General features: G+C 39.3%; 1 protein-coding gene across 1 annotated transcript in view; it reads left to right on the forward strand.

Moving 5' to 3' along the window:
* The first annotated feature begins 9,931 nt into the window (after positions 1-9,931).
* LOC118814901 (transmembrane protein 47-like) overlaps positions 9,932-14,931 on the forward strand; it is a 40,693-nt gene continuing 35,693 nt past the window's right edge. The window contains exon 1 of the mRNA XM_036580771.1: positions 9,932-10,162. Coding sequence (XP_036436664.1) covers positions 9,967-10,162 — 196 coding nt within the window. The 5' untranslated portion in view covers positions 9,932-9,966. The remainder of the gene's footprint in view (positions 10,163-14,931) is intronic.

Here is a 14,931-nt window from a genome sequence, read left to right on the forward strand (position 1 = left end):
AAAGATGTTTATCTTTTGTTGTTTTTCTCTCAAACACTTTGCCTTTATTTCCCCTTTTGCTTTTATTTATGTAAATCTCACTGAATTGCCTTTGTGTATGAAATGTGCTGTATAATAAACTTGCCTTGTCTTACTGTGCCTTTAAGACTCATATATGCAAATGAGCTCTGTCCTGATTGGCTGTCCTGTACTGTGCCTTGTTTAAAAGGCAGTGGAGGCTGAAACACTATGTGTAACTTCAGTGTACTCCGTCAACTTCAATGGTTCTTTAAAAGAAAATAGTTCTATGTAGAACCATGAACATTCAAACAACCCTTTGCATGATTAAAGGGTTCTTCAGATTGGTAAAGAATATGCTTTGGATGGTTCTACATACAAACTTATTGCAAAGGGTTCTATATAATACCAAACAGGGTGTGTAACAAGCTTGACATCTTAACAATAGAAGAACCCTTTTTGGTGCTATATTTTTGGGTTCTTTGAGTGTTCATGGTTCTTTATAGAACCATTTTCTTTAGTAAAGAAACCTTGAAGAACCGTCTTTTTAAAGAGGTTATGGTTCTATGTAGAACCTGTTTGAAAATGGTTCTATATAGCATCAAAAAGCTTTCTTCTATTGTGTCAAGCTTCATATAATAGAAGAACAATTTTTTGCGCTTTATAGAACCATATACAAATTATTCTCCATCAATCTGAAGAACCATTTCACCATGCAAAGAACCATGTAAGCATGAAATGGTTCTACATAGAACTTTAAAGAATCATTTTTTAAGAGTGTAGATCATCCACAGCTACAGGTACGATGGAGAAATCAGTTAAAGATGCTCAGAACACTCCAACCAATCAAATTGTGTGGGCGGAGCTAACTGTTGTGTACACTCATACAGTAGGACTTTGTCTTTATTTTCCCTTTTGCTTTTATTTATGTAAATCTCACTGAATTGCCTTTGTGTATGAAATGTGCTGTATAAATAAACTCACCTCGCATTACTGTGCCTTTAAGACTGATATATGCAAATGAGCTCTGTCCTGATTGGCTGTCCTGTACTGTGCCTTGTTTAAAAGGCAGTCCAGGCTGAAATACTCCTCATAACTTCAGTGTGAATAGGCGGGGCTAAACTGCTGTATGGATATATGTAAATTAATTGTTGGTTGTGACATCACAAAAGCAACGGTCTGTTTTTGCGGCTTACAGTTTTAAGCCTAAAAACACTGAGTGTGTTTACATGCACTTAATAATCTGATAACTGCAGAAAATCAGATTTTGTCAGTTATCCGATAAATGCATTTACATGCAGTCGTGTAATCAGATAATGCAAAACTCCGGGTCTATACGAATCAGACAGTAATCAGATTTCTGCTTTACAACCAGCCAATGAACAACTCACAGAATAAGACGTAACGTAAACATAATGTGAAACTTCATGAACATACATCGTCAATCAAACATCAATATTTAAATCCTTCATTTCGTCAAGCATGTATTTGGTTTCGCTTATTTCCGGTACTGCCGTCTGTTTTCGCACATGCTCAGACTGAGAAATCTGAAAGAAATCTGAGTAAGAGTTTACAGCACTGAGAAATCTGATTACTGAGCTAAAATCCAGCCTCTTTATCAGATTTTTAATCAGATTTCTAGATCGGAGTATGGCGTTTACATGACCATTTAAAAAATCGGATAACTGCAGAAATCCAAAAATGATCAGATTATTAAGTGCATTTAAACACACTCAGTGTTTGCAGAGGAGTGAGGAAAATGAGTTTTTCTTTCACAAACTGCAGCCTTGACTTTCGAACTTCAATCTTCCTTCATTCTAAAGCACTTAGAAAAGTCTGAATGGCGCTTAAAAGCGTCAGACGGTGGAGTTTGGAGGTCAGAAGGTCCGTTTCTCAGGAGATGATTCTTTCATTACTGCACATTCAGACTCAAGGCTTTCCACCCAGCTGAATGATCACCATCCATGAAAACACATATTTCTCCTCACAAACAGGCGCTTTTATTCATGCATCTCTTTGTGTGAGACCAGAACATCGACAGTTTCTCAGCAGGAGAGTCAAACGCAGTGAGCACAATGAGGCTGATCTGAATAAGGCCGACTGAGACTGAAACCTCGACTCGTAAAGGGTCTCCTCCTCCATTCGCTCCTCCGTGTCGAGACTTTAATATCGCTCAGTCGGTTCCGTGTGGCAGCTACGTTTTACAAACTATTTCTAAACGAATTTTTTTTAAATAAATAGTTCCAAAATCTGCTAATAAAAGCTGTTATAAAGTTTAGCACTACAACACTGGAGATGGTACAGTGTGGTTGCTATCATCTTGACAGGATGCACTCGTTACACTCTTAAAAAAGACAGTTCTTCAAGTGTTCCTCAGTACAGGGAATGGTTCTGTTTACAACCATGACTTCTATGTAGAACCCTTTGCATGCTAAAATGGCTCTTTACATGGTGAAATGGTTCTTCAGATTGATGGTGAATGTGTTGTAGACACACTTAAAAAAAGATGGCTCTTCAAGGGTTCTTTAAAAGAAAATAGTTCTTTGTAGAACCATGAACACTCAAAGAACCCTTGGAAGAGGGTTCTATATAGCACCAAGAAGATTTTTCTATCGTAATAAACTTGACATCATAACAATAGAAGAACCCTTTTTGGTGCTATAATAGAACTATTTTCAAAAAGGTTCTTAAAAATAAACTTAGCTAATGGTTCTTGGCTTGGACATGACCTGTGATCGGTATAGAATCTTTACATCATGTGGAGGTTCCTTAAATTACAAAAAGGTTCTTCAATCTCGCACATCTCATTTGGGTCAATGGCAAACAAGGTTTTTAACACTGACAATTTTTTAAAAAGTCTTATTAAAAAGGACATGATGTGAGAGTTACCAACGCCTTAACTGCCTGTTTCAGTTATTAAACTGTGCTGGTCTGGTTGCTCCATCTGACTGACTGGTTGCGCCACCTGACTTTTCAGACTAATTTCAAATGAAACAGGCATCTACTTAGACACCTGTAGAAATCATGGTCCTTCAACTTGAGTTTATACTTACATTTTTTTACTAAATTTGTGACCTTGGCATTGCACCATGAAGGTCACTTGAGGTCTTCTTTATGATGCAATACACTGGCCTCGCATTCATAAGAGCATGTCAAAATAAAAGTTGGTTGTGCTGCCCGACAATAGGGGAAGAAAGAACTTTTAAAGTTGCTTTATTTTGCAACATGGCTTTTATTTTAATGCTTAAAAATAAAAACATGCCAAATTATTTTATTTAGAATTTTATATAAGTAAATTACCTTTTTTGACAGTTTACTTCATCAACACACATGGTTGGACGGTTACACCACCTGACATTTTTAAAATTTGGAGGGAAAAAGAAATGAAAATTAATTTTATATGGGTGCACTGAAAATTGTTTTACATAAAAGAGGTATTGTTCAATATATTTAATGTATTTATTAAATTATTTTTTGGGAAAGTAATGGACACAAGATGCATGTCATGTCTATGACTATGTTTTTTCTATGACGTCGCTCCCAAGAACCCCTTTATTTAAAAAATGTAATGAATTTCACTATAGTCAATTATTACTGATGCTAACATGATGCTGTTAAATCACCCTGATGAATGCATGTTTGTACTGTCTGATGTTCTGTTGCGGAGAAATGATGAGGTTCCGTATGCTGGTGCTCTCCAGCAGTGGATGTTTATCAGCAGTGACAGAGCCAGGGTGACATTATGATGTGCAACAGAGCAGGAATGAGAACCGGGAGGAGAAAAACAGGAGAGAATAACAGAGCCGATCAGTTCAGCGCAGTGAAGGGCACCAATCTTTTCATCTCCTACCAGCAGACTGCAGGCTAGCATGGAGATAATGCAGCTACCGCTAGCAATAGCTGTCAATCACAGTAAAGCGAGCTCTAAGTCATGGTTACTCTACATGACTTTTACCCGGCTTTTAGTCCCGATTCCCAGTCTGGCTGAGTCTGTGCTGGTCGGCTCTAGCCTACAGATTTTTGGGTCGGTCGGAGTCGACAGTTGGAGAGAGAGTCGAGTCGTGTGTGAGGGGCGCTGACTCAGATTTACTGCCTCCCGATCGCGTTTCAGACCAGTAGGAGTTTATCAAACATTTGATTTCTTCCACCCGACTCTGAGTGAAATCTTGTATAAACTGGTCAACGATTAAATCTGAACAGACTCTTCCAACAACCAATGAAAACAGAGAGTGTGAAAGAAGAAAATACAGCAAATAAACAAAGAAAAATGGAAAAGTCTCTCACGTGTGGAGGGAAACTCTTTAATGAGCTGGGTTTAGGGCACAATCGAGTTTATGTACATTTAAAACTCTAAAAAATACCAACTGACCACATTTTAAAGCCGTTAATCTCACTTAATCATGTTTACCTGCTGCTTCTTTACTGTTTCAGCGCAAATGGCAGAGAAAACAGCAGCAGCAGCTGCACGTTTGTTTATTTGGGTCTCCCAGTAACGGGAGAACGCGAGAGTTCAGTGAGTTTCATTCGGTTCAGCAGCAGCTTAAAAGTTGAGTAGTGTGGGATCCCTAATATTTCAGTCGCCCAACAAAATGTGATCAGACAGTGTGAGACGCCCAGTCTTTATAATCTGTTCAGATTTTAAAAGTCGTGCAGTGAACCCAAAGCTTTTGGAAACACAATGGCTCATATTTTGTTAGTGATTTCATATCAAAGGCTTTAAGGGCTGTGGTTAAACCGTGGCAACCAGGGGGCCCCCGTGAGCCAGTTTTATACATATTCACTGTTTTTCTAATGTCACATTTATGTATATCCACCTATTTGGCCTACACCAGTTCAGCTCAGCCCATCCTGAAGCTATAAGGAGTGTTTCAGCCTGGACTGCTTTTTAAATGAGGCAGCCAATCAGGGCAGAGCTGTTTCACATATACCAGTCTTAAAGGCACAGTAACAAAAAAACAGCCTGTTTACTTCTAAGGGATCAAGGGAGAATGGAAAACTAATCAGCCAACTAATCAGCACTCAGTAGCAGTAATGCCAACTAATCGGCACTCAGTAGCAGTAATGCTAACTAATCAGCACTCAGTAGCAGTAATGCCAACTAATCAGCTCTCAGTAGCAGTAATGTTAACCAATCAGCACTCAGTAGCAGTAATGCCAACTAATCAGCTCTCAGTAGCAGTAATGCTAACCAATCAGCTCTCAGTATCAGTAATGTTAACCAATCAGCACTCAGTAGCAGTAATGCCAACTAATCAGCTCTCAGTAGCAGTAATGCTAACCAATCAGCACTCAGTAGCAGTAATGCCAACTAATCAGCTCTCAGTAGCAGTAATGCTAACCAATCAGCGTCCAGTAGCAGTAATGCTAACCAATCAGCACTAAGTAATGCCAACAGTGGTAGTAATGTTTTCATCCTACTATTTTTTTCTGTAGAAAAACAGAAATATATTAGTAATTTCTTATTGGTTTTTAAAGGAAGTTCATATGTCTGTGTCTAGAAATATGTCATTTTTTGTTTTAGCCATTTAGCTCCGTTCACTCCCATTCATTGTGGACTCACCTGCCAGCGCCCCCTAGTGTTTTGCAGTGTTGTTTTTGGTATAAAGGGAGAAAAAGTGGGAGAACTGCATATATTAACTGTATATTGCTTATTTTTTGCACTTATATTGCTTAGACTTTGTACTTTTATATTGCTGATATTTTATATTTATTTATTTTGTTATTTATTTTCTGTAGATTTTAATACACTGTTTGAGGTTGACGCAGTTGCATTGCTTGTAAAATCACAATAAGGTTCTTAAATCTGACTCTGACAATAGAACATTTATTTCTGTTGTCTTTATTTCTATTGTGTTGTGTCTGAAACCAGCTGCCTTAGCTGTGATGTAGCTAATAAGTGATGGAAGCTTAAAATTAGCCAATTAACAAGGTGCTAACTGCACCTCAGAGTGTGTGGAGGTGTTCAGTTTAATAGTCTTGATGATGTGGTTTATGACACTGTATGACTGTTATCTATGTGTGTTAGCACAGCTAAACACAGCAGCACTGACGCCTGAACTGTGTCTGTGCTTTAGTCTGTGTTTATAGATGACAGTCAGTCAGAAACCACATAATCAAGACTATTGATTTTTCACCAAAATGTTCCTTTACAGAGGAAACAGTGATCAGACAAATGGACACAAATACAAAAGACAAATAAACAAACAAACAAACAGGCAGATATACAGACAGACAGGAAGAGTGGCAGACTGCAAACACAGACAGACAGCTGGGCAGATGGTAGAGTGTGAGAGGAGTGTTTCTCAGCAGGACAGCAGCTGTGAGAGAGTGTGTGTGTGTGTGTGTGTGTGTGTGTGTGTGTGTGTGTGTGTGTGTGTGTGTGTTCACACTCATCCTCTCCATGTCTCAATAATTCATCACTGCTTCTCCACTTTTTACGTCAAACCCCCCCCTCTCTCTGTTCTTTCTCTTGCTCTCTCTCTATTTCTTCTTTCTTCCTTTTCTCTTGTTCTGTCTCTCTTTCTTTTATATCTCTTATTCTTTATCCCCTCTCTCTCTTCTCTCTCCTTCTCTTTCTCTCTTTCTTCTCAGCCTCTCGCTTCCCTTCTCTCTTTTCTCTCTCTGTTTTTTTCTCTCAGTTCTCTCTTTACCTATTTTATCTCTCTGATTTTCTTCTTTCTTTTCTATTTTTCTCATTGTATCTTTTTCTTTTTTATCTTCTTCTTTCTCCACTCTCTTCATATTTCTCTCTTCTTGCTCTCTCTCTTTCTTTTCTGTCTTTTATTCTCTCTCCCTCCTCTATATCTCTCTCTTCTCTCTCTTGCTTTCTTTCTCCCTCTCTCTCTCTCTCTTTCTTTCTCTTTCTTTTCTCTTGTTCTCTTTGTCTCTCTTTTTTCTATCTCTTACTCTCTCTCTCTTCTCTCTCTCTCCTTCTCTTTCTCTCTCTCACTTTTCTTTGCTCTTTTCTCTCTCTTCTCTCCTCTCGATTTCTTTCTTCTCTCTGCCTTTCTTTTCTCTGCCTTTCTTTTCTCTCTCACTTTCTTCTCTTTCTTTCTCTCTCTTCTCTCTCTCTTTCTCTCTCTCTCTCTCTCTCTCATATTAAATCTAAATGAAAAAAGCTACTTTTAAAACGCTGCCATTTTTTAAAGGAATAAATGTGGTATCATGTAAAATCTAACAATTAGTAATTAAACTATAATTACAGCTTTGAGCTAATAATATCTCTGACTGCCATTATTATTAATATTTTATTATTGTTGTTGTTGTTTTTGAGTAAAGCCAAGCATCATTACTGTGTAATGATCTGGTAATTCAGGCCAGCCTGTGTGAGATACAGATCAGTCTGTATGTGTTAATGAGCTGATATTGATATTACGTATTCTCTCCTCATCTGTGAATGAATGGAGGGCATGAAATATACCCCCTCCTTCACCCTCCACCCCCCGCCCCCTTGCAGAGTCAGTGTGAGGCATGTTTGCGTGTGTGTGTGTTATTTTTAACACCCACCAAAACACCACACTGAGATACATTTGGATCAGTGACACATAAGGTTTTCAAAACTGACAGTTTTAAAAATCTTACTGAAAAAGACATGATGTGCATTTTTATACTTGCATATATATCTGCATTTATATCTATGCATTCTCTATCTTAAACATAGTGAGTGTTATTAGAGCTTTAATTGTCTATTTCAGTTATTAAACTGTGCTGGTCTGGTTGCTTCGTCTGACTGACTGGTTGTGCCGCCTGACTTTTCAGACTAATTTCAAATGAAACAGGATCTACTTAGACCCCTATAGAAACCTTTGGCCTTCAACTTCAGTTTATACTCATATTTTTATCAAATAAATAAACATTATTATAATATTTCCACATTGTCATGGTTCTCCTGAGGTCAGACCACCTGACAAGTCCAAAACCAAATTTTACTAAATCTGTGACCTTGGCGTTGCACCATGAAGATCACTTGGGGTCTTCTTTATGATGCATTACTCTGTGCCCTCTTTCATTAAAGCATGCCAAAGTAAAAGTCCTTTGTCTTTGATTGTGCCGCCTGACATATGGGGAAGTAAAGTTGCTTTATTTTGCAACATGACTTTTATTTTAACGTTTAACATAAAATCAAACTATTTTATTTAAAATTTTATGACTAAATTACCTTTTTTGAGAGTTTACTTAATCAACATATATGGTTGGACGGTTGCACCACCTGACATTTTGAGATGTTTGGAGGCAAAAAGAAACAAAAATGAATTTTGTATGGAAGCATTGAAAATTGTTTCTCATAAAAGAGGTATTGTTGAGTAATCTGATGTATGTTGTGTGTTTATTAAATTGTTTTTTGGGACAATAACGGATTTAGACACTAGAAATGCACGTCATGTCACTGAGCCACAACCTACTGAGCTGAGCTGCTGAGCTGATATTACTGTGTTGGTCTGTGTGTTTGTGTGAGCTGGTTTTGCTGCCCAAGATTGAGTCTCAGGGGGGCAACACTTCACCCTGGTGGTCCTCACTGCGGCTACTAACGTCACCACAAGCATCTTAATAATCTCAGGTCACAACATCGCATAAAAACACTGATACACCAAACTGCCACTGTTCCCTGTTAGAAGAACGACAACGTAATCATTATTATTATTAATATCATTACCTCAATAACTGTAGCTGTATTAAAACAGCGCTGCTGCTGTTATTGAGGTAATGATATTAATAATAATAATAATAATAATAACAATGATTACGTTGTTGTTCTTCTACTGGCCACTGGGAGGCGCACAGACTCCGTTCAGCGCGGCGAAGTGCGGCGGCTTTTATCCCCACCCGCATTCATACAAGCCACGCCCTCCTGCGCTAGGATTGGCTAGCAGAACCAGTCTGCCGTTCTAAGACTTCAGTGCCAAACTTATTGTTCTAAACGTGCTTTTTAAACGTTCTAGAATGTTCTCATTGTTCCACAATGTTAAAATGTAAACACTTAAAAAAGCTATTTCCAGGTTCCTTAGTAAGGGCAATGGTTCTGTTTAGAACCGTGAATTCTATATAGAACAATGTGCGTGCTCGAATGGTTCTCTGCATGGAGAAATGGTTCTTCAGGTTGACAGAGACTAAGTTGTTTATGACTCTATGTAGCACAAAAAAGGGTTCTTTTATTGCTACAAGCTTTATATTGTGACGATAGGAGAACAACTTCGGGTGCTAAAAAGGTTCTATACAGAACCGTTTACAACTCCGTCAATCCAGAGAACCGTTCACCATGCATAGAACCCTTTGAGTGTTCATGGTTCTACATAGAACCATGGTTCTAAATAGAACCATTTTTTAGTTAAAGAACCTTTGAAGAACCTTTTTTAAAACCGTACAAGTGAAAAACCATTTTTGGTGTGATATACACTCCTAAAAAGATGGTTCTTCAAGGGTTCTGTAGTAAAGGCAATAGTTCTATTTAAGACCATGAGTTGTGTATAGAACCATGTGCATGCTTAAATGGTTCTCTGCATGGTGAAATGGTTCTTCAGATTGATAGAGAATGGTTCTCATCAAGCTTGTATACCACAGAAGAACCCTTTTTATGGTGCTTTATAGAACCATAAATACAACATTCTTATACATATACAATCTGAAGAACCGTGTCACGATGCAAAGAACCATTTAAGCACGCATATGGTTCTAAACAGAACTCATACCTCTAAATAAAACCATCGCCTTTACTAAAGAACCTTCGACCATAACCCAACAGGGGGCGTGGCTTTGCGTCATAGGATTGCTTGAGCTACGAGCCAATCAGAGCTCACATGGGCGGGGTTAACTTTACAGGCGGCGCACTACTAGCCAATCCCAGCGTAGGTAGGGCGGGGTTTGTCGGAATACGGGTGATGTAGAAGTCAGAAGGCCCCGCCCCCTCTCTGTCCAGTCCGCTCTGAAGTTTGCGTCGCGCGCTCAGACGTGCGGTGGCTCGTGCGAGCGAGGATGTCTGTGAACGAGGCGCGCGTGTTCCGACCGTTCAAGCTGATCGCGCTGCTCTGCGTGTTCCTCGCGCTCTGCCTGGACGTCGTGGCGCTCGTGAGCCCCGCGTGGGTGACGGCGGAGGGATACGCGCTGTCTCTGTGGGAGTCCTGCTGGGAGAGCGAGGCGGAGTGGCGCTGCAAATCCACGCTCACGTCCGGTGAGGGTGCGCGCGCGCTTGGTGGGGGGACTTAACGGGGGTCTGCTTGAGCTGATGATTAAGTTTGAAGGGGAATTCCACCGAATTTTCAAAAGATTTCTGCATAACTCAGGGTTTGAGATGTAAACAGAGTGATTCAGAGTGGTTTGGTGTGAAATGGTTCAGATGTCTTTACAGTGGTGGTGATAGGAACCAGGGGTCGCCATGACTACAACACAAATATAGACATTTTATTTACTATCCAGAACCACCAGTGAACCTACACGAGTCTTCTGAGTTTATATGGAATGTTGATGATGGAAAATAGTGGAAAATCTGGAATAATAAGTTTTCTTTAGGGACTATTTTGCCTCACAGCGCCCTGCATGTATCCCTCCACCATGAATGGAGTTTAAGTTCTCTAAACTATCATAAAACAGTGTCTCAGTCATCAGGCAGTGAATTCATAACCATTTCATGTAGGAACTTTCTGTGAGGGAGCTTTTAGAGGTGGACGTCTGGTTCCTATCACCACCACTGTGAACAGTTCTGACTCGGTAAGTTTATCTAGAACAGAGCGTTTCACACCAAACCACTCTGAACCGCTCTGTTTACATCTTAATCACTTAATTATGCAGAATTCTTGAAAAATTGGTGGAGTTTGCCTTTAATATATAGCTAAATAAACACTGTAGGTCCTTAAGTAACCAACAGTGATCCACAAATTGGCACTAGAATATTAACTTTCCTTGAAAAAGCAGCTGTATTAGTGTTTTCGTGGTCTATAAGATCTCTATAGTGCTGTAAAATGCTTCTGTAATAATTAATGATACTGTCTTACGGAGCTTTACAATAATAATGTAAAGTAATTGTCTGAATATACTGTCCTGTAGAAACTCATTAATAGACCTTTTTACCGAGGGTTTGCTTTTTGTGAAAAATATAAAATAATAAGTGCCTGTTTGCATGTTTAGGACTTGTGAGAATAACCATTATAAAAAAACAGTAGTTTATTTTTTTTTTTAAAAAAATAACAGTTCAGTATTTTTTCATTTTGAAATAATGGTTTCTGTACAGCCGTCACAACAGCGGCAGCATCAGCCAGAAGTTATCATTTTTACTGTTAGAGCAGCTTCATATTGTCAGGAATTGAGCTGATGTTGATAATAATGAAGCTGATTTTGGATTAAAGGGGAATTCCACCCAAATTTCTCCATAATTCAGTGTGTGAGATGTGAACAGAGTGACTCAGAGTGGTTTGGTGTGAAATGGTTTAGATGTCTTTACAGTGGTGGTGATAGGAACCAGGGGTCGCCATGACTACAACACAAATATAGACATTTTATTTACTATCCAGAACCACCAGTGAACCTACACGAGTCTTCTGAGTTTATATGGAATGTTGATGATGGAAAATAGTGGAAAATCTTTGGGGACTGTGGAAAATAGTGGAAAATCTTTGGGGACTTTAAAAAATCGGTGGAGTTTCCCTTTAATACGACTAAACATATACAGCATCTACACCAGCTAAAACCAATTTAAACCAGAGTTAAAGCTGTTCTAATGTAAAGCTGAGTGTTTACTGACTTCATGTTTACATTCCAAGTGGGCTTCAGCTTCACCCAGTGTTTTACATTGAGTCCAGCAGTGTTAGCTGACTCCTCTCTTCAGTTCGAGAAAGTTATGGTCTCTATAGGCCACAAACTAAGATTGCTTATGAAAAGTTTAAAGCTTATACAGCATTTTAATGAGTCTATTCATGCTTAAAGGGGAATCTCCACTGATTTTTCAAAAATTCTGCATAATTAAGTGATTAAGATGTAAACAGAGTGGTTCAGAGTGGTTTGGTGTGAAACGCTCCGTTCTAGAGAAACTTACCGAGTCAGAACTGTTCACAGTGGTGGTGATAGGAACCAGACGTCTGCCTCTAAAAGCTCCCTCACAGAAAGTTCCTACATGAAATGGTTATGAATTCACTGCCTGATGACTGAGACACTGTTTTATGATAGTTTAGAGAACTTAAACTCCATTCATGGTGGAGGGATACATGCAGGGCGCTGTGAGGCAAAATAGTCCCCAAAGAAAACTTATTATTTCAGATTTTCCACTATTTTCCATCATCAACATTCCATATAAACTCAGAAGACTCGTGTAGGTTCACTGGTGGTTTTGATAGTAAATAAAATGTCTATATTTGTGTTGTAGTCATGGCGACCCCTGGTTCCTATTAACACCACTGTAAAGACATCTGAACCATTTCACACCAAACCACTCTGAACCTCTCTATTCCCATCTTATCCACTGAACTATGCAGAAAATTGGTGGAATTCCCCTTTAAATAATGCTGGTGTGAGTATTTGCCAGTGAGTTTGGAAACACAGCTCAGGAATTCCAGTCTAAAAGTGCACTAGCGTGAGTTTTGGTCAGTCTCCAGTAATTCTATCACTTTCCTGATAATTGTGGGATATTTTTAGGGTGGAGAGCGAAATGGTCCATGGCTTCCGGCACAAATGCAGCTGCTGGGTGTTTACACAGCTTCTCTCTCTCTGAATGAACCATGTTCTCCACAGACCGTCTCTGAGGCCTAAGAGGACAGGAGCTCCACTGTAGTGACAGTTTCAGACCAAAACATTGGTTCAGTTAAGATGATATTCAGTCGTAACGTCAACACAAACCTTACATTCAGCTCTAGCAGTGCTGTGTGTCGAAGGCAGTGGCCGTATCCAGCTAAACAAGGGACATTTTAATGAGCATAATCAGTTTTTGATGCTGAATAATAGGGGATTTAGCCGACCACATGAGGCTTTGTGTATTTGTTTACTTTCTGCGCATGGTTTCGGCTGGTCCGCTGCCCATTCCTGGTTTCGTCTGTGTGAACAGTGTGTTTTATGGTGCAGATGTATCTGGGTTTTGCTTTGCATGTTGTTTACTACCCAAAACCAGCAGTGAACCTACACCAGTCTTCTGAGTTTATATGGAATGTTGATGATGGGAAATAGTGGAAAATCTGAAATAATGAGTTTTCTTTGGGGACTATGAATGGATTAAAGTATATTTTAAGCCAAAACTTTGTTGTAAAACAGTGTCTCAGTCATCAGGCAGTGAATTCATAACCATTTCATGTAGGAACTTTCTGTGAGGGAGCTTTTAGAGGTGGACGTCTGGTTCCTATCACCACCACTGTGAACAGTTCTGACTCTGTAAGTTTGTCTAGAACAGAGCGTTTCACACCAAACCACTCTGAACCACTCTGTTTACATCTTAACCACTTAATTATATAGAATTTTTGAAAATTTGATGGAGTTTCCCCTTGGAGACTGATAAACAGAACACTTACTAATTCATCTGGGACTGTTTCACTGCTCTGAACAGTGAATGGTTGAATGTTGAGGTTCTGTTTGTTGTCGCTTTCACACAGATGGACTCAGGGATGCGAAGCTCACACGGCTAGATGTAGAATTTTTGAAAATTTGATGGAGTTTCCCCCCTGATAAACAGAACACTTACTAATTCATCTGGGACATTTCTGGGTATTAAGATGATATTCAGTTGTAGCGTCAGTATAACCCTTACATTCAGCTCTAGCAGTGCTGTGTGTTGAAGGCAGTGGCCGTATCCAGCTAAGCAAGGGACATTTTAATGAGCATAATCAGTTTTTGAAGCTGAATAATAGGAGATTTAGCCGACCACATGAGGCTTTGTGTATTTGTTTACTTTCTGCGCATGGTTTCGGCTGGTCTTCTGCCCAGTCCTGGTTTCGTCTGTGTGAACAGTGTGTTTTATGGTGCAGATGTATCTGGGTTTTGCTTTGCGTGTTGAGCAGCGATAGAAATGCATGGAATTTACCATGATTTTCTACGTCCATGACAGATGAGGAGAGCAGACAAAGGGCCTTTGTTACTGACCTGGTTCTCCCTCTCTCTCTCGCTAACAAAGGCTCTGCGGTATGCTAACATTTTGCTCTTTAAGTGGTAGGCTAGCTCACTTTTCTGCAGTGCTAATTAAAAGAATAATCCGGCGCTTTTCCTCCAAAGACTCCTCTGTCAGTTTTCTGAGTCCTTTAAAGTGATTTTAATGGTTCTCTTGTGAAATGATGAACTCTTAATGCAGCACTAATGCAGGAGCGAAATATTCTCCAGCAGTAAGCAGGAATGTTTATATCTTAAAGGGGAATTTGACCAATTTTTCAAAATTTCTGCACAATTGAGTGGTTTGGTGTGAAATGGTTCAGATGTCTTTACAGTGGTGGTGATAGGAACCAGGGGTCGCCATGACTACAACACAAATATAGACATTTTATTTACTATCCAGAACCACCAGTGAACCTACACGAGTCTTCTGAGTTTATATGGAATGTTGATGATGGGAAATAGTGGAAAATCTGAAATAATGAGTTTTCTTTGGGGACTATGAATGGATTAAAGTATATTTTAAGCCAAAACTTTGTCGTAACTTTGTGTCTCAGACATCAGGCAGTGAATTCATAACCATTTCATGTAGGAACTTTCTGTGAGGGAGCTTTTAGAGGTGGACGTCTGGTTCCTATCACCACCACTGTGAACAGTTCTGACTCTCTAGTTAAGTTTCTCTAGAACAGAGCGTTTCACACCAAACCACTCTGAATGACTCTGTTTACATCTTATCCACTTAATTAGATAGAATTTTTGAAAATTTGATGGAGTTTCCCCTCAGAGACTGATAAACAGAACACTTACTAATTCATCTGGGACTGTTTCACTGCTCTGAACAGTGAAAGGTTGAATGTTGAGGTTCTGTTTGTTGTCGCTTTC

Source organism: Colossoma macropomum, unplaced genomic scaffold (genome assembly GCF_904425465.1).
Source record: "Colossoma macropomum unplaced genomic scaffold, Colossoma_macropomum, whole genome shotgun sequence".
Taxonomy (NCBI): Eukaryota; Metazoa; Chordata; class Actinopteri; order Characiformes; family Serrasalmidae; genus Colossoma; species Colossoma macropomum.